This window comes from Stylophora pistillata, chromosome 1, assembly GCF_964205215.1.
Source record: "Stylophora pistillata chromosome 1, jaStyPist1.2, whole genome shotgun sequence".
Lineage (NCBI taxonomy): Eukaryota > Metazoa > Cnidaria > Anthozoa > Scleractinia > Pocilloporidae > Stylophora > Stylophora pistillata.
The window spans coordinates 56,166,897-56,189,112 of record NC_142519.1 but is presented as its reverse complement, the minus strand read 5'-3'; the positions used below and the strand labels follow the sequence as shown (position 1 = coordinate 56,189,112).

General features: G+C 36.9%; 1 protein-coding gene across 4 annotated transcripts in view; it reads left to right on the top strand.

Annotated features, from left to right (window-relative positions):
* Positions 1–21,909, top strand: part of LOC111331120 (uncharacterized) — a 23,334-nt gene extending 1,425 nt beyond the window's left edge. For 3 of the 4 annotated variants that reach the window (XM_088734159.1, XM_088734166.1, XM_088734164.1), the window contains exons 2-7: positions 1,987–2,454; positions 3,007–3,101; positions 5,427–5,498; positions 6,174–6,296; positions 9,425–9,538; positions 9,990–11,122. In XM_088734159.1, the coding sequence (XP_088590285.1) occupies positions 2,012–2,454; positions 3,007–3,101; positions 5,427–5,498; positions 6,174–6,296; positions 9,425–9,538; positions 9,990–10,279 (1,137 nt within the window). In that variant the 5' untranslated portion in view covers positions 1,987–2,011 and the 3' untranslated portion in view covers positions 10,280–11,122. Of the gene's footprint in view, positions 1–1,986; positions 2,455–3,006; positions 3,102–5,426; positions 5,499–6,173; positions 6,297–9,424; positions 9,539–9,989; positions 11,123–19,352 lie in introns of those variants that run through there. The other variant, XM_088734172.1, reaches the window with a different exon arrangement.
* Positions 21,910–22,216: the final 307 nt, after the last annotated feature.

The window sequence follows — 22,216 nt, the reverse complement described above, 5'->3', positions numbered from 1 at the left end:
GTGTGTAACAAAGTTGCATTTTATGTTGAGAGATTTTTCAAGTTTGAAGAAAAAAGGGATTGGTGGGTGAACTCCTTGTCAGTTTTCTCTTGAACTACTGAGATCAGACTCATTATTCTCCTTAACTAGTTACGAAGTGTGCTTTCTTTTTGAAAACTGGTCAGGTGAAGTGATTGTTGGCAGAACAAGAGGGATAGTGAAATTTGGCTAGCTAATAGAAATAAAGAAAGATGTTTTTCTTTGACTTGAACACCATAGGCTTAATATTTGTGTGTAAGCATCAAATATTGACATTCCTTGCCTAGGAGTGTCAACATGGACTCAGTCAAACAGCCTGCAAGTTGCCTGTCGTGGTTCTCCTATTTCTCAGTTGTAGGACATCCAAAGTACTTAAGTCAGAGGATTGTAGGTTTGACTCCTATTGGGAATGCTCAGAGTTCTTTTTCTCTGAGTATGCCAGTGTTGAACATCAGTGAGACCTTCTAATTTGGCCCTCCATTGCTCTACCATGTTTGTGTGCAATAGATGAGCATAATAAACACTTTAAACATCATGATGATAGCTGATCCAAGCTGTTTTGAGGACTCCTGCATGTCAACTATGAACCTTGCAATTGGTCCACTTCATTTTAGAGACTTGACAGCTTAAAGGGAGGGAAACCATAGATAGATTGACCTCTGATACATGCATCCACAGTAACCTAAACTACCTGGTTAATTTACCATGAAAATATCTTTTTATCCATATTTAACTGAGGGAAAATATATAGTACTGCTATAGGATCAAGTGAGATGGGGCAGATTTTAAGGAATTTGTGAATGAGTGGTTTCTATCAAATGGTGTTGTCTCATTGCTGCAAATTGTGTGAGTTTTTTTTATAAATACTGTAATTCCAGCTGTATACCCGTGGGTAATCTGATGATTTTGCATTTAATAACATAGAGGGCAAAATTGCTGAATGCTGATTGGTCAATGAAAAGGGTATTTTTTTCTTAATTTTGCCTATGGAGAGGGAAAAAATGACTTGCTCATGCGTGATCCTGAGGTTGTTTGAAAAAACACTAACTTTATATTTTCAAAGTTGAAAGTTTGTTAGCATGTATGTGTAAAAATAAAATTTCATTCAGCTCGTGATCATTTGCGCAATTGTGGCAATTGACTCTGTCAACATTAAATGGCTTTTTGTGACTGATTACACAAGAGCAGATTTAGAAATTCAGTATTTTTCCCCTCTATTTCATTAACAGGTAATTGTAATGGATCTTTGTAAAATTAAGGATTAATATCACTTGTGTTTTCAGAAGTTGCTGAAATTGCCCTTGTTGCTCTGCGACTTGGGCAATTTTAGCAATTTCTGAAAACATGCGTGATATTAATCCTTAATTTTACTCCGCTCCATGCGATTACCTCTACAAACACACACTACTGTGGGTAATAGGGAGGAACAGGTTATGTGACAATTTTAAAATCTATTACCAGTTGAATTGAAAAAATTCTCACCTACCTGTGTTTCCACCTCTTAAATGAATTTTTTTGTATTAAGAGTGCCACAGAGTGGCATGAAAACATGATGCCGACTTGAGTTTATTTCCTGCATAATTAGTTGTGCGACAAACAGACTTTTCTGCACATGTGTAAACAAAACCTTGATAGTGACAAAAATAATCAAAGGATATCTGGCACATCAGCATTAAATCTCCAGCTAACACTAGCCTGAACTAAAGAGAATTTTACCATTTTAGGGACCTGTCAGGCCCAGTAGAACTGGAGAAATCAACAGAGAAACAGTATTGAGAAATTAATGTGATGCTAAGTGAGTGCTTGCACAAAATGTGGCCACGAATTCGCCTTTCTGTACAAATTTTCTTTGCTTTTAAGGTGCAAGTTATCCACCAGTGTGGGTAATACCTATTATTGATACTTATTATTATACCATTCCTTACATTCTTTATGATTTTTTCTGAGTCTTTTATTTGTGTTTTGTAGAGTAAACTGTTGAGATTGTCCTGATATGGCTAATAACATGAACGAAGGTCTTGAAGCTGAGGGTTCCAGAGCTGATCATGCCCTAAGAATTAAGACTCCTGCTGGGACTGAAATAAGTACCAATGATAAATGGACTGCAAGAATAATAGTGACAACTGCTGGTGTTGCTGGAATTGTTGCTGTTGGTGGTGTCACCAAATTTTGCCTAGATCAACCGCAAGTTGTGGAAAAAGCGGTAGAAGTGGCCTTAAAAATATGGGGTGAAGTTTCGAGTATCAAATTTGGATCGGTTATTATTGAGCTTGATTGTGGCAGCGAGGAGAAACTTTTGCAGTTTTTAGATGACTTTGAGAATGGAAATGTAAAGGCTGCATTAGAAAAAGAATTTAGGGAAAGGGGTTACAATTCTGAACAGGATCTACTTGTAACTCTGGATAAAAAAGCTCTACCCAAGGCCATTTTAATAAGGTGTAGTAGTATGCATGATCAAGTTTTATGGTTTCAGTGATATAGTTAGTATACATTAACTTACCATATTTCCACAAACAGTCTCTAATAAGTGCCCTAGCTCCCCTGAATTTTAGGTCCCACTGACCCTTATTAAGCCAAATTGTCAAACAAATGCCCCCCCATAACCATAAGCTAAGATAAACAACAAAACAAGTAGTTTGAACAATTTGATATATGCTAGCTGTTTATTAATTGTTTCAAATAGCACTTTTCATTCTAAAGATATAACAATTCCAGTTCTTAAGATATGTAAAGAAATATAAACTCAAAAAATCCTCAGAAAGTGCTAAAGATATTATTTAATAAATGTAAGATTGAATTTCATTGAATACACTGGTTGAGACACAAAAAGGAAAATAAGTTTTTACTTATCTTTATTGATTTTTCTGACAAAAGTAAGGGATTTACTTTTTGTACTTATTCGTAAAAATGACAGAAAATATGAATTGCCATGTCTCCGGAAACTTTGGAACCAGTGAACTGATATATCTTCAACTCTGGTCTTTTAAGGCGAACGATGCACTCCATTACAGAGGAGAAAGTGATGGTGCAAAATTTGAACCCTTTTGTGACTGCAGTTGAAAAGGACAGAAAATACAAGCCTGGTGAGTGTTGCTGAGTTGTATGATCCTGTGGGCCTAGTTGTTTGAAGGCTGATTATACTAACTCAAGGTTAAATTTTAAACATGGTTTCTATTTCTTTCACTCTTTAGCCTTTTTCGGATAATTTGTAATTCTCTTTAAAGCATCCAATTATCAAATTTGAGACAAAAAGAATTCCTCTGAAATTTCTTTCAAACTAAGCTCTCTGAACTGAAATCAGATTTCAAACTAGCCATGGGCTTCCTTAACCTAGCTTTCAACAACCTGGCCCTGGTGAATAGGGTGGGGCCAAATTTGGATTTATAGGTTGATATCAATATGTGATCTGCTGCTTGGATATTTACAATATGATACCCACCAATTAACAGCCATTTAGTCACATTCTTGTTCCAAGAATGTCTGTCCGATTAAAGAAACCATAACTATAATTACATCATGCCAACTCTAGAAAGAAGCCTACATCTTTTTTGAGGATGCTATAATGCTTAAAAATGTTCCCTTTAAGTAGAATAAGGATAATGGTAATAAGTTTTGAGCTGATGGTAAAGAAATGGAGAGAGATCTTTGTCGGTCTTGTCAGGAGCATGGGACAAAGACAAAATTCTGGGTCCCCATGAGGATTCAAACCTCAAGTAATTGTGAAGAACAGCTCCCCTCCACTGACAGTTGGCCAACTGTCAGCCAATAGTCAGCCAGTCAGCTGACTTTTTGGCAGACAGTTGGCAGAATTACCAAATCTCAGATCTTCAGATTCAGCACTCAGATATGCATGCATGCTCTACCACTGAGTCTCAGAAACTCTATGGCCCATTTCAAAGTTCATATGTAACATGTACCTTGCAAACTGCTGAGATTTAACAAATGGTAAACACCACAGCGTACACTATCGAGTTATGGATGCACGCGGGAGGTTGCTAAGCACGAAAGAAGCGTAAGAGTCGCTCGAGGCGATAGCCGAGAGCGACTCTAGCTTCTTGAGTGCTTAGCAAACCTCCCAAGTGCATCCATAACTCAATAGTGTACGGTGTGGTGTTTACCATTTGTTTTATAACATAACATTGATACATTGTAGCTAAAGAGTTCCCTTTTATTTAACAAATCTTACGTGACCAGAAAAAACAAGCGCGCGTGGAAAAATAGTCTTTGCATTTGCTCACGTCAGCAGCGTACACCCATGGGCAAATGGGGAACGCTAAATTGACCAATCAGAGCGCGCGCTTTACTTTCGTTATGTTATAATATTAATTATGTCACACATGATACTGTGATTATAATACACACCATGCAGAAGTAAACCAGTTTGAAGCGAGAGTGATTTGAGTAGATATTTTTATATAATAATAATAATAATAATAATAATTTTATAATAATAATAATTACAGTCTTCATACAGGAGGCTCACATCATTGGAGAGTGGTATTCTGTAAGGCCCTGTAAAATGAAAAGAAATAAAATAAAATTCATCATAAATAGATAACAGATTTAAAACATAAAAATTAAGTAATACACAAGGTATGTAAACATGATAGGATTAAATCTGGACACTGACTAAACTAAATCCATGGTTTTTCACTTTATGCTTAAAAATGATAAAGGAGTGCATTTCTTTAAAAGAAGTCTCTAAGAGATTCCAATTTTTCTTTTGTGCATATATTTAAACGTCTCTGTTTTCCACAGTTTGTTTTTAAACGAGGGAGATGGAAATCATTCTTTCTTCTTGTACTATATCTATGGAAGTCAGAATTTCTTAAAATATTAAAACTATATAATCCACAAGGCCATGAATAATTATACTTAAAGGAGGCAATATATCTATGTACAAGGCGCTGTTGGAGCAGGGTTGGCCAATTCAGAGTTTTTAGAGCATCAGTGGATGAGGTGTAGTTCAGCAAATCGAGGATAACTTTTACAGCTTTATTTTGTGGTAGTTACAAATCGTCCATGATACTTAAGTGTTATGCTTGTCTCCCCAGATGATATCGGCATAGTCAAAAAGTGGACTCATTAAGGAATTGTATCATATGCATGTCATCAATGGTGTGGTCAAAAATGGTGGCAGTTAGTGAGCAGATTTTGTTCTCCCTCACAATCGAAAAGATTCCACTGGGAGACATATGATCAGTAGCTTCATTGGATGACCTTTAGGGGGATTATAGAGCTAGTAAAAATTTCTTGGATCACTTTGATACCTGTGGCATAGGACCCACAATGGTTTCCCTTTTATTAATGTGCTGGACTCCAGTTTAAGGGGTATTCTGTGTTTAAGCCATGGCAGTGTCATTTAGTATTGTTCTTAGGGAAGACATTTTACTCTCATTTTCTAACAGACTCTACTGAGGATCCACACCAGTCTGCATCAAATGTAGATTCTTCTTACAAATCTGGAAAGCGACAAAAAGGTGACTTGGTTTAAGAATAATGGAACCTTGTAACTTTACTTTCTTTGGAAAATTTGTGGATATCGTTTATTGTTATTTGTCAACCAGACATCTGTTCCATGGCAATGTTTATCAGTCACATTTATTTAGACACATTTTTCTTTGTGAAGTGACTAGTAGAATAATTTAATATTCATCATTTTTTTGGGCAAAATCTATATCATCATGGGCAATCCATAATTATTATCCAGGAAACCACCCCCCTACCCCCCAGCCACTTGAACTTTTGAAGATCAGTTTGTTCAAATTCCTGCCTGCCAGGGCCAGAATTATGTTCAAATGCCACACCGAAGTGCTGCATTTGACAGTCAAAAGCAAGATTGGCAACTGTAACCTTTTCTTCTGAGCCGTCAGCTTGCAGAAGTGAACTTTTTCCTTTCCTTTAAGCATCTCTGTCATAGTTTACATGTGGTTTTATACATGCATGCATGTGCATTGGTGTCTCATGTAGAACAGGGTGGCTGGAATAAGTTGTTGTTTTACTGCATTGAATCTTGTTGAATCTCATCCATGTGGACTTGATACCACAAAACCTCAGAGTTTATTCTGTTTATATTCTGCATATACCCAACTCATTTTCATCAATTTATGTGCAGTACATTAATTTGATTATTATTTTTTTTAACCCTCAATTAGTTACTGATGTAGAGAAGGGAAGAGAAAATGAAGATGGACCCAAAACAAAGGGGAGACAAGAAGCTAATCCCAAACAGGGCCCTTCTACTAGTGCAGAAAGGGAAGAATCTATCAATCTACGGGGTAAGAAAGTTGAATGGTTGACTTGATCAAATCTGAACCAAATGGTTACTATAAGTAACTGTCCATGAATCCATAGCAATCATGAATACAAGTAAGCTAGTAGACAAACAGGCTAACTGTAACTGAAAAGTGATAAAGAAGTCATATACACCCTACTTGCAATAGCTAAGTTGTCAATCAGAAGAATAACAAAAAGGCCAATCAGGTTTTAATTAGTATTTTAATCTTATTGTAATTTTTCTTGGGAAACAGCAACAACCCTAAAACAGTGATGATTAATTTTAAAATAAGAATAGGATAACCAGCATCAGAGCGTTTATACATGAGTATAAATTGGCTAAACTAAGTTTTCTTTTTCTGATTTTTATTTCTAATCTAGATATTTAGATAAAAATGGTCATTTTTATCAATTCCTTAATCAAACCTATTCTGTCTGCTTGTTTTCTTAATTGGCAATGTATGGAAATAAACACAAAAAAACAAATGGGAAAACTATTAAGATATGTCTGCATGCATGCACTTTATTAGACAATCTGCCATGTTATCATGAGAGACTGTGCCTTAAACATTCACATCATTTCATTGGTTCATAGTTCTTTTGACGGTAGGAGGGAGCAAGAGTTTTTAAAATAACACTTGAAAAAAACTTGGCAGGTAGAAAGTCTCAAGTTTATGGAACATTTATATGTGATTTGTAATTTGAGGAAAAATTATGCAATTTTAAACAAAATCAACTCAAATGTTCCTCGAGTCTATCATTTTCTGATAGACCCTTCTTAAAGGATCCAGAACTAGTACTGTCTGCATCAAATGTAGATTTGTCTCACATATCCGAGAAACGACAGAAAGGTGACTTGAATTTAGAATGGATCGAAGAACCTGCATGTAAATTTCCACCCTTTGGAAATCTGTGGATTTTGTATATTGTTGTTTGTCAACTAGACATCTGTTCCATGGAAATGTTTATCCCACTTTAGACACTTTTGTTGTTACCAGGTCATCAGCCAACTACTTTTATTATTTATCATGTTGTCATTTTCCCATTTAAGGTGGCTGAACACAGTTTTTGCGCACTTTTGCTGATGCAATTCAGCGCGCGCACAAGGATTACAAAAAACAAACATGCCATCAATAGAGTGGTCATTTTATTTACTCAACAAGTATCCGCACATCTGAGCTATTTTTCTCTATACTTGGTGCAGTGTATTGAGGGCTTTAATCTTTCATTACAAAGATATATTAGAAAAGTTAACGGTGACTCCCAGTTAGGTCAATGGATAGAGCACTGGACTATTGTGTGGGAGGTCGAGGGTTTGAACCCCGGCCGGATCAACACTCAAGGTCTTACAATAATCGAGAAGATGCTACCTTTTCATAACATCAAGAAATGGTTAGATATTCTGGTCTTCTTGGATAGGGACGAATAAATGAAGGTCCTGTCTCCTGCAGGGTTAGGGGTAGGAGACGTTAATTTCCCACATGCAAGATTACTGTGTGATGGATGTCCTTCCCTGGGGTGTGATGGATGGGTTGGGTTTAGGTGGATGAACCTAGTGGGGGACTATGTGTCCTATTGTTCTTCCACCTGTGCAATGTACAAATCTTTAGAAACAAGATGCAGAGAACCCTGCAATTCTCAGCTTTTTTGTCGTTACTAAGAGAGCCCAGTAAAATGCAGCGCATGCATAGTAAGTCAAAAAATTGCGATTGAATGGAAAATTGCTTTCTCAGAAATAAGCCTATTTCTTGAGAACCACTCATTAGAATTTCATAAAATTTGGCATGAAAATACTTTAGGAAATAAGTAACTGGAGTATTGAAAAACTTTATTTTTAACAAAAGAAATTCTCGATAATCAAGTGAACCTTCAATAAGGGATGGTTAGAGATCTCTCTGTTAGATTGTTAACAAAATGGTGTTAACTTGTGGGTATCATTACAAGCTTGTTGCATGCAAATTATAAAGAGAAGCTAATGACTAGATTTTCTACAAATGAACAAAACCGATTTTGAAGGCCTGTTTATATTTTTCCATGGCAACAGCACATACGTCAGCTTAACTATCAAAAAAACAAAGTTTGTGTAGTTAAATCGCTTGCTGCCAGTTTTGGTGACCGAGAGATCAAGGGTTTTAGAGAAAATGGTGAAAGAAACACAGGTATCAAAAACTGTGTTCAGCCACCTTAATTTATGCCCCTTGACTTCCAGTAACTATGTTAACACCTGTATCAACTTCGGGTGAGTCAATTTGTCAACTGTATGGACAAAGTGAGTCAGATTCAGGGTGTATCAATTACATGCACTGTATGATGGTTTGTAGCCAGCTGTAACATTCTTCTACTTTGTCCATACTTATTAAAGGGAGATAGACATTTGGAATGTACAATCCTTCAGGAAGTGTTTGGTATACAATAATTCCAGCCAATCCATAGTACCTATTTCAAAGACAGGAGGTATGGTCAGGGGATGTGTGTATCTTTTAATTCCTTGAAGTCCCCTCTTTCCTATCATTGGGCAATGTGATTTAGCTTATTAGAAGTTTGCCAAAAGGCTGGTTTGAGAAAAAATTGAGGTACTTAGGGCTCTCAAGTTGGTTTACCAGAAAAGAGTGGGATTTCAATCCTTAATTGATGCCACATACATCACCTTCGTTATGTTTCCCCCAGAAAATTGTGAAACAAGGATGAGAAGTATAGTTTAGACATAGAACAAGTAGTTAGGGTGTGAGTCTTATCACCAGTTGTCAGAATTTTGACTACATATGGTAGTGAAAGAAAACGTGAGGAGGGGTGGGATAGGGGAAAGCTTGATAATGAAAATAAACCCTTTAAACTGCTGTAGTCAGAAAGGTTCCCTTAGATGTAATGATATTCAGGTGATGTTCCATGTGTGACCCTGTTCTCACGACAATTCATTATGGCAACTTACCAGAGGAGTCTGCTGTTTGTAAAGCTCACAGCAGTAATAGATTTTGTTTAACTAGATCGTGATGAATCGCTTATTGCCTGAGCTGAATATTATTGCTATGTCAGGATCCATACTGAATCACCAATTAATCTCTTTAAACTTCAGTTCTTTATCTTGAAATATTTCAGCCCAACTTGTTTTTCTTTCTTACCTGCATAATAGCTCCTCATTCCCCAGAAGTCAAGCAAGATGATAAGGGAAGTGGCTCTGCCAAAAAACGTAAAAGGAAAACTCCTTTGGTATCCAGGTCTAGTAGGACAAAGAGGGTCAAGAAGGGTAAGAATATAAGTAGATTTTGTTATTTGTCAACTCAAGACATCTGTTCCATATATGCCATTGTGTTTATCAGTAAATTTGATCAGCAAACTAATTTACTATCTGTAATTTTATTGGCAAAATCCATATGATCATGATTGAAATTCACCTGTGGGCCATTAAACTTCACAGAAATCATTTGAGGGTTTGACTATTTTGGTTGCCGTAGTCTGTAAATTTAGGAACACTGGTCGAACCAACCTAAGGGAGGAAGGAGAGCTCTGAAAACATTTGACTCACAATTTTTTTTTTCTTTTACAACTAATCAACAAAAAGTTAATGGGTGACCCTCCAAATTGGAAAGCTGGCAATGTAGGGGATATTAATTGCTGCCCAGTCCTGAGCAGAGACTGCAGGCAGTTACTCTTGAGTTGATATTTTAGAGCTCATAACTCTCATTTTGCATTTTCAGTCAACTTTGAAGATAGTGTACCAAGTGATGATGTTTTAGAAGAATTGGCCCATAAGATTGGCAATAAATGGAAACCACTGGGGCGTCGTTTAGGATTTGAAGATGATGCAGAGCTAGCACAAATAGATCAGGCACCTGGACTTGAACTCTCCCAAAAAGCACTTCGCATGTTAAAAGAGTGGAGACAACAAGAGGGGCCCAAGGCAACAAACAAAATTTTATATGAGGCTCTCAGACACAAATTTGTAGGGCGTACTGACCTTGCTGAGTACTATTGCACCAAAAAATAGGGTTTAAAGGTGAATTTTATGGCAAACTATCCCTACCAGACATACAAAGAGAAATTTAACGACAGCTCTAGTTAGCTTCTCTATGTTTTAGACAACAAGGCCATTTTGATTTATTAGCAAGTAAAAAACCTGTAGAGATGTCAACCATCAAATGTTAGATGAAAATAGATTATAGAATTAGGTATACCCTTTCAGGTAACCCCAGAAAGGTATATTTCCAACAAAGATGTTTTTTTTATTTGTGCATGGTATGTATTTACAAGTATTTTTTAAGTTAATAATGTCAAACATTTTAAAATAGAAATTCCTTTTGAATGAGTTGTGTTGGATATTGTGGATACATAGGAGATATGCATTGCTTGTGTTTTTTTAAAAGAATTCTAGATGTCAGATTTGTAGAGAGAATTTTCCTGTTGAGTTTTCCTTTCACTGGTAACATTTTAATTATGTTGCACGTACATAGTGCAGCCACCTACTATATTATGCTCACAAGTTAATTAACCCTCCCAAGATCTGCTTGTAATTCTCCCGTCCCACTGCTATACATTTCCTTGTAAATTAGTTTAGAGAGTATGAATTTTGATCAAGATCCGTCTTGTCCAGTGATAAGTTTGAGAATTCTCATTACCTGATTTTTGGATAATTATTTATGGATATTATTGGGAGACGTTACATCTTAATCACTTTGTGAGTTACAGGGTTAAAAAGGTGCAAAGCTAAAATAAAGATTCTATCATGCATCCTTTACCCAAAAGGAGACAACCTGGATTAAGTTTTTCAGTGACACATCAGTATACATTTTTTTCCACAAATCAGGAATTAAAAAAAAATGCCTTTAATGTTTATGTGAATGCTTTGTATGCCTCAAAAGTTTCCCTAAAATGAAGCTGCAAGTTGCTGTTGCTAAATTAAAAAAAGACAAGGAAGATAACTTACCAAACTATTTTGCCAATAACCAACAAGCAAGTGTAGTAAAAACAGAAATGTGCAATCAATTAATCCAAATTATAGCAACTGTTGTTTTCAAGTTGTTGTTACTTTAGTTCAATCATGGGATGCAGTAGAAAAAAAAAGGTGATGTTTGGAGAACACTCGAGAAGCTTAGGTTTTTCTAAGCTGCCTGTTTAACAACTCGTGCCCATCCCTTATGCTCTCCAAACTTCTTGCTGACAAGTATGAGTCAATCCCCTAAGACCCCGATCCTTTATCAAAAAGGAAAAAAAGTTACTCTCCAGTGTCAACCTTATCGATGTAAAATGAGCATTTCCAGGTCTGAAGAAAACTATGATTGCCATAGGAGCATATTTTAAAATAATTCAGCTGCTAATGTCCTCATGCAGCCCTCGGGGCATGGCTTTCCTACAATGACCAGGCACCCTTAACGACCTCCCTTTCGTTTCACCCATGAGCTCACTAGGTACGTGTAAAGCTCTTTAGTGCTAACTCTAATCCTCTCTGCGGGAAATAGGCTCTTGCGGGAACTAATCACATTTTGCTTTGCCACAAACAAAGGACAGAAGTCTTTAACCTCTGTCAGATCCTGCTTTATGTTCCACTGGATTTAAGAAATTTCTTTCGTTTGACCGAGACTACGCCGTGGGATTCAAGCGAACTTGTCCTAAATTTTCGAGTTTTCCGTTCCTCATAACCTGTTCCCCTGTTCGCCTTTCTTTATAGACCGGTTCACGCTCTTGAGTGCATGCTGGGTAATTAGGGCAAGCAAATCCAAAATGGCGGACACGCTCGGCTACACTCTTTTGCTTGATCTGAATACTTAATGAATATCGGCTTTGTTTCAGAACTGGTCGCAATTTTTAGTATTGACAGTTCAAGATAAAAGTCACAGCTACATTTTGAGCTCTGTATTTTCGATTTTAATGCGTCAAAAAATAAGATATATAATGGTTAACTACCGATGTTGTGTTGGAGGTTGTAACAACGACTCAAGATATCCAAAAAAGATAGTGAAACGGTCACATGTCGAAAATCTTCGCTGGCATTTTATTCCGAAGGATCCAAAGAAAAGAGCCCAATGGATTGCCAGCATATCCAAAGGACTTGTTGGATTCGAACCCGGCAACTACAAGACTGTTTGTTCGAATCACTTTCAATATGGAAAGCCAACGTACTCCTCACCAACTCCAACTTTGTATATGGTGCCAAGTGACTCTAACAAACCTTCACCCAAGAAAAGAAAGCTTGTGGCAAGACACGAAGTTGTCTCTACTGCTGAGGCATCCAATAACTTAAGCTTCAAAGAAGAAGGAACTCAATGCTTGATAATAAATCCGCTAACATACGGAAGTATGAAGTTTGCTGATTTAACAACAGAGCAAGATGTCCAGCGTTTCACTGGATTCCCTAACGTAGAAACATTTCAATTGATGTTTAATACACTCTTTGAAAAAGCCATGTGTATGCACTACTGGAAAGGAGACAAAGAAAGTGCTTTGAAGGACACCACCAAGCCCAGGTCAAATAATGTACAGAGAGCTCTAACCTTGGAGCAAGAGTTTTTGCTAACCATGATGCGAATCAAGCTAGGACTCTTTGTATTTGATCTGGCTTTAAGGTTCAAAGTTTCCGAGGCGACTGTCAGCTCTGTCTTTACCACTTGGGTTAAGCTGATGTCTAAAGAATTAAAGTGGATGATTTCCTGGCCAGATAGGTATTTAATTCAAAGAAATATGCCTGATATGTTTCGACGATATTACAGAAAGTGTAGAGTCATCATTGACTGCACAGAACTATTCTCTGAAACCCCATCAAGCTTAGAGAATGCGGCAATGTGTTGGTCAAATTACAAACAACACTACACGTTAAAGTTTTTGATAGGGATAACACCAAATGGCCACATATCATTTGTCTCTGAGACCTTCAGTGGGAGGTCATCTGATGTTTTTATTGTAGAAAACAGTGGTTTCTTAAACTATCTTCAGCCACATGACCAAGTTATGGCAGACAGGGGATTCAAGATTCATGACCTGTTAGCATACTACCAATGTTCTCTAACAATTCCACCCTCCAAGCATTCCAATCTCCAGATGTCAGGTGCTGATGTTAGGAACACATCACTTATTGCTAATGTACGGATTTATGTCGAGCAGGCTATCAAGCGAATTAAAGACTTTGCTATGTTAAAGCAAGAAATTCCCATTAGCATTCTTTCCCATTTGGATGACATAATCATCATTTGTGCAGCAATATGTAATATGAAAAAGCCTTTGAGTACATAGATTTCATTTCATCAATTATGTTTGCATTTTGTACCAGTCCAAAATGTTCCCATTCAATTTTCTCACAGGTTATAAGCTATGGTAGTCAAGTTTATTTACACATCTTCTAGAATACAATTCCTTTATGGAATTACACAAACATGTTTGTATATAGCTACAACAATGTTCAAACAATAACTTTGAAACTTTAGTAATACTAAATACTATAATGTTTTGGTTTAATCCGCACTATTTTGTACTATTTAGTAGTTTGTTGAGGTCATATTGCTTCCACTCTATAATTTTAATCATTATCTATTGCTTGTTCATTGCAAAATCTGCAAATGAATGTTGATTCTTGTTCAAAATTTGAGCAGGCCCAGTGAAACCATAGCATACAACATTCACACTGAACACTGTTTTCATCATCACATTCAATTTCATCTGGCTCAAGACAGGGTTTTTCACAGACAGCACAATAATAAATAGGCCTAGTACCTAGCAACACCCTAGCAACATAAGTCTTGAAAAAAATTGTTAGATTTGGTATGATATCTTGCCACAGTTTTAAATCAAACTCAATAATTTCAATATGAGCACCACTAAGTGGAGTCCAAACAACAAAAAAGGTTTTAGGACATCCTGTTAGGGCCATTTGTCCTTGTATCTGGTAATAATAACTGTGGGTTCTCTTGAGCATGATATTCCCATTCACTAATTCTAGATAAGTTGTATTGTTCCAATGCTCATCAAATTTCATGTCTGCAAGTGAGTATGGACATTTATACTCAATACAAGAATGACCACAGCAATCGCAGTGAAAAATACCATCTGGGGTAGCTCCCACAAAAGGGTAAGTTTAAGATATAAACAAGCCACAAGTCTGAAGCTTTGCATTTTTGTGTTTTTTGGATTCTTGTGCAAAGAATGATGCAGCAGCATCTCTCTCATGTTCTCTTCCCCATTTAATGGCAGGTATCATTGACAGATCGGTACAATCTAAAATTCGCTCAAGAAGAGGTGTTACTTTGCAATTTGGCTTTCTTTTTCTAAGAATTGTTTTTGTCTTTGTGTATACTTCATGAAAATGAGATGCAGTTATTCTACCTTTTCTTTGCTCTTTCCATATACTGGAGTTAGCCTGATCCCTTGTGGCCTTTTCTAATTCTTTAATGCTACTGTCATTGAAAGATAATTGTTCCAGAAATTGTCTCACTAATTCATCAGCATCTACACCATTGTTTTTAGAGGATATATCATCAGCTATAATTTGTAGTGATGGGGGAACATCATCAGAAGTTGGTGGTGCATATGAAATATGGATGACAGCATCAGGATTTATGTTTCGAAGAGAAGCTAGAAACTTTTGCTTGCTTTCTTCGGTAACAACCCTCAAGGATTCTGGCCGAGGATCAAAGTTCTGTTTTTCCTTGCTATTAATAGCATAACTTGGGTTTTCTTTGACTACCTTGTGGCTTTGGAACACCATGTCCTTTAATTTCATGGGTTGGATGTCTTTCTTGCTAGTATTATTCCACACACATGCCTTATCTGTGCAGGAAGGATCTGTGAAACCTTTCTGGTTGGCAAACTCAACTTTATATAAAAGGGCTATGACATGATTACAGCACTGACTGTATCCAGCTGTACAGCTACAATATGCCCCAAGAATTTCACCGGGAGATTTACAAATTATCCACACTTTATGAGGTTCTTCGCGAATTCTTTGAGATGGAGTGACAGATGCAAACAACAGAACTTTGTCTTGTCCATGAATTGTTTTTGAGTATACAGTGTGCACAAAACCACTTTTAAAGTATGAATACGCTTTTCTGATTTTATATTGACCAATATAGTCAGTGTCGAAAGCTTTTTTTCCAAGTATAAACGAGAATATTTGACCAATGTTTGTATGCGGCCACTTTGTTACACAGTCCTCCCAATCGACCATGGATAACGGATCCTTTATACCGCATGTGCGTAGTAGTTCTACATGTTCATTTTGTAGTGACTTGGCTTGGCTTTCGGCCGAATCTCGAATAGGCGTTTTATGTTCAAAAGCTACCAAAGCACGAGCAGCAAGATCCGAGTGTGTCCCTCCAGAGGGCAAACCTCGCTGTTTAAGATAAAACTGCAATTCCCCACATGAAAGTTCCAAAAAATCTTCGAGGTGCGTGGCCATGATCGTGTTGTTGGGATATTGAACTGTCAACGACTTTTGAGCGAGATGGCAATAACATAAAGAGCTCAAAATGTAGCTGTGACTTCTATATTGAACTATAAGTATTCAGATCGAGCAAAAGAGTGTTGTTCGTATCCGCCATTTTGGATTTGCTTGCCCTAATTACCCAGCATGCACTCGAGAGCGTGAACCGGTCTATTTTGTCCCCAATTTTCGAGTTCTAATTAGCATTCACAACAGCATAGTTGCATAATCTATCTAAGTTTTTTCCCGCGCTTCCCATGTCTCATGGGATAGCGTGCTTCCGGGTTGCTTAATGACTGAACCATTAATTCATGATCACAACTACGATCGAATTTTGTCGGGGAACACGCGATTACGTGAATTGATTTACTAACACCTCCAGATGAGGTGAGAGGAATCTCTAAGATATGATATACTTAAAGTAGCCTTTTATTCGGCTTGCTGTCAGTATGTACTTCATCCTGAATGAGAATCATCGATCGCTGCCCGCGAGATTTGTTTCAGCTTCTTCTACAGTTATGATGAACACTTGCGAAACTTTGTGCGAAGTATTGGTTTGGCGAATAAGTGAAGGATAGTCATTGGTGAAGTTTGCACGAGCGGTTAAAATAAAGGACGTAGTACTGTACTTGAAGGTCGATGTATCCAGCGTGATGTAAAGATTGATAGTAAAATTTTAACTTTGATTAGTTCTCTATAGTGTATGCGTATCTTGTTTATTTATATCTTACAGGACGTGACGAGGAAATCTGAGGAAATGCAACAGGAGTCCCAAGACAAAAGGCATTCACCTCAAAAGCGAGTGGCTGGTACTTACTCCCTTGTCTTATTTTTTAAACATCTGCCTTAAGTGTTATCAGGAGATTTGCATCATTTTTATGTGGAGCAGGTTCAAAATCTTTTAACAAATATTCCATTATTTTTCAGACATTTTTTTAATTTTGAAGAACACAAGTCTTGGACAATATAATGTTATGATTTTGTATGTGAATGATCTAATTGGATTAATTTTCATTTTCTAACAGACTCTACTGAGGATCCAGACCAGTCTGCATCAAATGTAGATTCTTCTCACAAATCTGGAAAGCGACAAAAAGGTGACTTGGTTTAAGAATAATGGAACCTTGTAACTTTACTTTCTTTGGAAAATTTGTGGATATCGTTTATTGTTATTTGTTAACCAGACATCTGTTCCATGGCAATGTTTATCAGTCACATTTATTTAGACACATTTTTCTTTGTGAAGTGCCTAGTAGAATAATTTAATATTCATCATTTTTTAGGGCAAAATCTATATCATCATGGGCAATCCATAATTATTATCCAGGAAACCACCCCCCCCCCCCTACCCCCCAGCCACTTGAACTTTTGAAGATCAGTTTGTTCAAATTCCTGCCTGCCAGGGCCAGAATTATGTTCAAATGCCCCACCCAAGTGCTGCATTTGACAGTCAAAAGCAAGATTGGCAACTGTAACCTTTTCTTCTGAGCCGTCAGCTTGCAGAAGTGAACTTTTTCCTTTCCTTTAAACATCTCTGTCATAGTTTACATGTGGTTTTATACATGCATGCATGTGCATCGGTGTCTCATGTAGAACGGGGTGGCTGGAATAAGTTGTTGTTTTACTGCATTGAATCTTGTTGAATCTCATCCATGTGGACTTGATACCACAATAACCTCAGAGTCTTTAATTAAAAGATAAACATGCATGACTGTTCATTCTGCTGGAAATTTTAGTTTCAGTATAAGAGCCTAAGATTCTGAATTCATTTCCAATGAGATGATTTTTACTTCCACCCTTGATATGAAGAGCTATCATGGCAGTGGAAAACACTGTTCTTTTAATTTCATTGGTAATTTTTAGTGGGTGTTAGGAAGTATTTATTAAGTATTTATTATACTTGTTCATTAATTTTGGAAATATTTATAATTTGAATTTTATATTGATTTCATATACCCAACTGGTTTTTATCAATTTATGTGCAGTACATTAATTTGATTATTATTTTTTTTTAACCCTCAATTAGTTACTGATGTAGAGAAGGGGAGAGAAAATGAAGATGGACCCAAAACGAAGGGGAGACAAGAAGCTAATCCCAAACAGGGCCCTTCTACTAGTGAAGAAAGGGAAGAATCTATCAATCTACTGGGTAAGAAAGTTGAATGGTTGACTTGATCAAATCTGAACCAAACGGTTACTATAAGTAACTGTCCATGAATCCATAGCAATCATGAATACGAGTAAGCTAGTAGACAAACAGGCTAACTGTAACTGAAAAGTGATAAAGAACTCATATACACCCTACTTGCAATAGCTAAGTTGTCAATCAGAAAAATAACAAAAAGGCCAATCAGGTTTTAATTAGTATTTTTTTTAATTTTAATTTTTCTTGGGAATTAGCAACAACCCAAAACAGTGATGATGAATTAAAAAAAAAAATAGGATAACTATACACACATGAAAAAAAGCAGAAAACTATTGAAACAGTTCTAATTAAGATGCGTCTGCAAGTAGTTTATTACACAATCTGCCACTTTATCCTGAGGGTCTGTGGCTTAAGTATTCACTCTAATGTGGCTTAAATGGGTGCAAGTTTGACCTAAGTATGGGTGCCTCTAGAAAGTTCTGTGAAGATGTGCATGAATACATACATAGTAGAGAAATGCCAAAGATTTGAGATTTGACTCCTCGTAGGCACTCAGAATTTTCATTCGTCCCATGCTCATGCAAGAGGAAAAACATCTCCTCTATTTCTTTACTGTGTTCAAAACTTACTATCTTTCTTATTTTATTTAATGCCTACTAAATTAGAGACAAAGGGCCTCTCCCTTTGATCCTGGTTGACCAGGCTGGCCAGTGGTTCAAGAGATCTTGGCACATCCCTAATCCATTCTTAAATATCTCCATATTTTCATGTGAGCACATGGTCTGGCTAGGTTCCAAAGATCTTGGTTCCTGGGAACAGGGCAATAATTTTTTTCCTCATAAACACTTCAGCTCGGCTATTACCAGGATGATTTTTTTTTAACTATGCATGTCACCAATTGTATAGTCAAAAATGGTGGCAAGTGAGCAGATTTTGTTCTCTCTCACAATCGAAATGATTCCATTAGGAGACATATGATCAGTAGCTTGATTGGATGACCTTTAGGGGGATTATAGAGCTAGTAAAAATTTCTTGGATCACTTTGATGCCTGTGGCATAGGACCCACAATGGTTTCCATTTTGTTAATGTGCTGCACTCCAGTTTAAGGGGTACCCTGTGTTGAAGCCATGGCAGTGTCATTTAGTATTGTTCTTAGGGAAGACATTTTACTCTCACACTGCCCGCCTCCATTCACAAGTGCAAATGGTTACTGATAAATTGTTAAAGAATCTGATTAAATGTTGAGTGGTGGAAGGGTGGGGGGGGTGGGGGGTGTGTGGTTACTTGTGATGGATTTGTATCCCATCCACAAGAGGTAGCCACGCCAAGTTGCTCCATGGAAACTAGGATAAGCTGGAGTAGTATCACCCTCACAGCTGTGAGAGACAATATTGGGAAAATATGTCATCTCTTGATATGCTTAAACATGTTTACCTGCTGTATTTACTGTAAAATAGAATGCACTTTTGATGTATTTTGATTTGAATTCATTTTTTCTGTGGTAGTGAAAAAAGGCAATCCTGAAAATGATGAATTGGAACTACTGGCCAATGACATTAACCCTGAGGACTGGAAGAAAGTTGCAAGGAAGTTAAAGATTGATGATGCAATGATCACAGCGATAGATAAGGAAAATGAGGAATGTTATGAAAAAATATACACAATGCTGCGAAAATGGAAACAGAAAAATGGAAGAGCTGCTACATGGGAGAAACTGCATCAGGCACTAGTGGGAGCTGAACTGGGGGAGTTAGCAGAGAGGCATTGCTGTGAAAAAGTAAATTGAAAGGGACTAATTGTCAGGAGCAGTTTGTCACCAAACACTAAAAATTGTCACACTTTGACCTATGTTAAAATTTTCCTCCTGCACTTATAATATATTAATATATTAATATATTTGTTAGTTAGCCAAGTAATGACCAATGGGATTGGTTCCTCTCTAACTGCACAACTATTTTCAAACAGATGTTCATGACATTTATAATAAGGAATGTCGAAAATGCACCTACACGTTTCCTAATGAATCAGCTCCTTTATTCTAAGAATCACTCCGCTTAAACTCCAGGCTTAACTATAGCATCAACCGACACGAGCGCATGCAGGATCGCTATATTTAACTAACTAGCTATGTGATAACTAGGATTACAAAGTACATTCTGGGAAATTGAGTGAAGTCATTTCCGGTCATATGCAACAAAGAACAATAACCACCAAAACGAAATAAGGCATTGTTCACGGTTCCCGACAGGAAACCAGAAAATGCTTATTTTGGTAGACTATAGTCAGCTGTATTTGTAAAAGATAGAACTTAAAGCTATCTGTACAAGTTTTCCTTCTTAACTTGTATTATACTTTTTTTTATTATAATTCCAGTGCTATATAGGTATTTTGTACAAATTTTGTACTTTTAACCTTCTTCGTTTGTTTTGTAGATGGTATTTTAGTCTTAATTGTCTGAAAAACAAAATTAGTCATTTTATTTTTTTATCCATTGATTTACTAAAATCTATTTAGCCATTCTTTTACCTGGTACTTTCTAACGCTTTGGCTTTACTTTGTTCATTTGATTGGCTTCTGGTTTATTACTTTACCAGAATTAGAAGGTCACACCTGAGACCAGGAAGCGCTTGTTTTGGTATTTGGAAAAGATAGAACTCGAAGCTACCTGTGAAAGCTTTCCTTTTTAATCCGTATTCTACTGTGTTAAAATTATTTCCAGTGATAAGTATTTTTCAAAGATTTTCCACACTTAACCTTTTTCATATGCTTTGTAGATTGTACTTTAGTCTTAAGAGTCAGAAAAAAAAATTATCAGACACGAGGTTCAATTACCACTTTATTACATCCATTTTGAAAGCGAAAGACTTTGACGTCATGTGTCAAAAACTCAGTCAAGTGTAAAATGATGCGATTCAGAGCAAGAAATGGTGCGATTCGTAAATAAATCACACCAATTAGATTCAATCCGATTACAGGGACCACCAGCGATTTCAAAATGGACGTAATCTAGTTAGTTATTCTTTCACGCGGTACTTTCTAGCACCAGAGTTAATAGGTTCCCTCTATTAACTCTGCTAGCACTTAGGTTTGACTTTGTCGGTTTAATTAGGTTCTGGTTTATTAATTCCCCAGAATTATAGTCACACCTTGCATTTCTTAGTCGCTCTCTTGGTTGTAGACTGATATATTTAACCAAATCTTCTCAAATGTAATCTGGGCAAGAAAGTTTAGCAATTTCGTATGACAATAGCCGTCAATTAAGTAAAAGAAGAGTTCTTAAAGATCTTATGATAGAGATTGCTAGGTTTAAGTGACAAGCCTAACGGACAAACTCGAGTCAACTTAATTACCTTCAACGCGCAAGATAATTAATGAAGGTTAACATCGCACGCAGCACGTGCCATCGCACGTGCACTGTTAAAAGTTTGCGCGCGTGGCCGTGAATAATACGTTGATTGCACGTGTAGCTTGTTGTAGCATGGATAATGGTGTTTCGTAACATTGCGTTAATCAACTTGCTGGAGCTTAGCCACTCTTTGACTCGTTTGTGGCCTATTCCCTGAGAAAGTTCAAGTTTTGTTTCAATATTCGCAAGAGTCATGTCCTAAAAGTCAAGCAGGCGGTAAAAAATTTGTTGATCCAGGCCCACGGCGGGCTTATAGGCTGCCTACGCCACTGACTCACTGACACGCCTCCCTTTACCAAGTGGTCGACAAACCTCCACTCGGCATGATAAACAAAAATCTTGTAATTCATCTGCAATAAATTTCTTGGAATTCCCCCTATCCCCGAACAATGTTGCCTGAGATTTTTGACCATTTAGTGTAACCTAAGGCAGTATTTGAAATGAGGGAGAGGGAGAGATGAATGCAAGTCAAAGCAAAAATTTGAAAAAAGTAATTGTGCGCGCTAAGATCTTCGCCATTTTTTGTAGGTAAACATAATTCAGTTAGTTGTAGCTCTATGTATGGTATCCTTTTATCTGCTAATTTAGAAATAAATATGAAGATATTTATTATTTCTGTCTTTGATCAAACAATAAAACTTTTAACTCGAAGATAATCGATTTTAATTTTGTTGTAACGCACAATTTTATAACCAACCAACTATGTTCGACAACAACCATCAATAGCTTATAACTTTTATATTTCGCTCTGCGCCACTTGCCTCTGCCTCCCTGAAGCAGAACTCCATGGAGCTACAGTCAATAATTTCAATAGTTTCTTACGCAACACGAGACATAACTCCTTGACAGAAATCAGTGTTTTGCTACTAAGGGTACGTGTTAGACGTAACGTCCCTTCAACGCATAGTTCTCACTTATGAGAAATTTAACGATCGAATTTGACTACATTTTTTAACGACATTT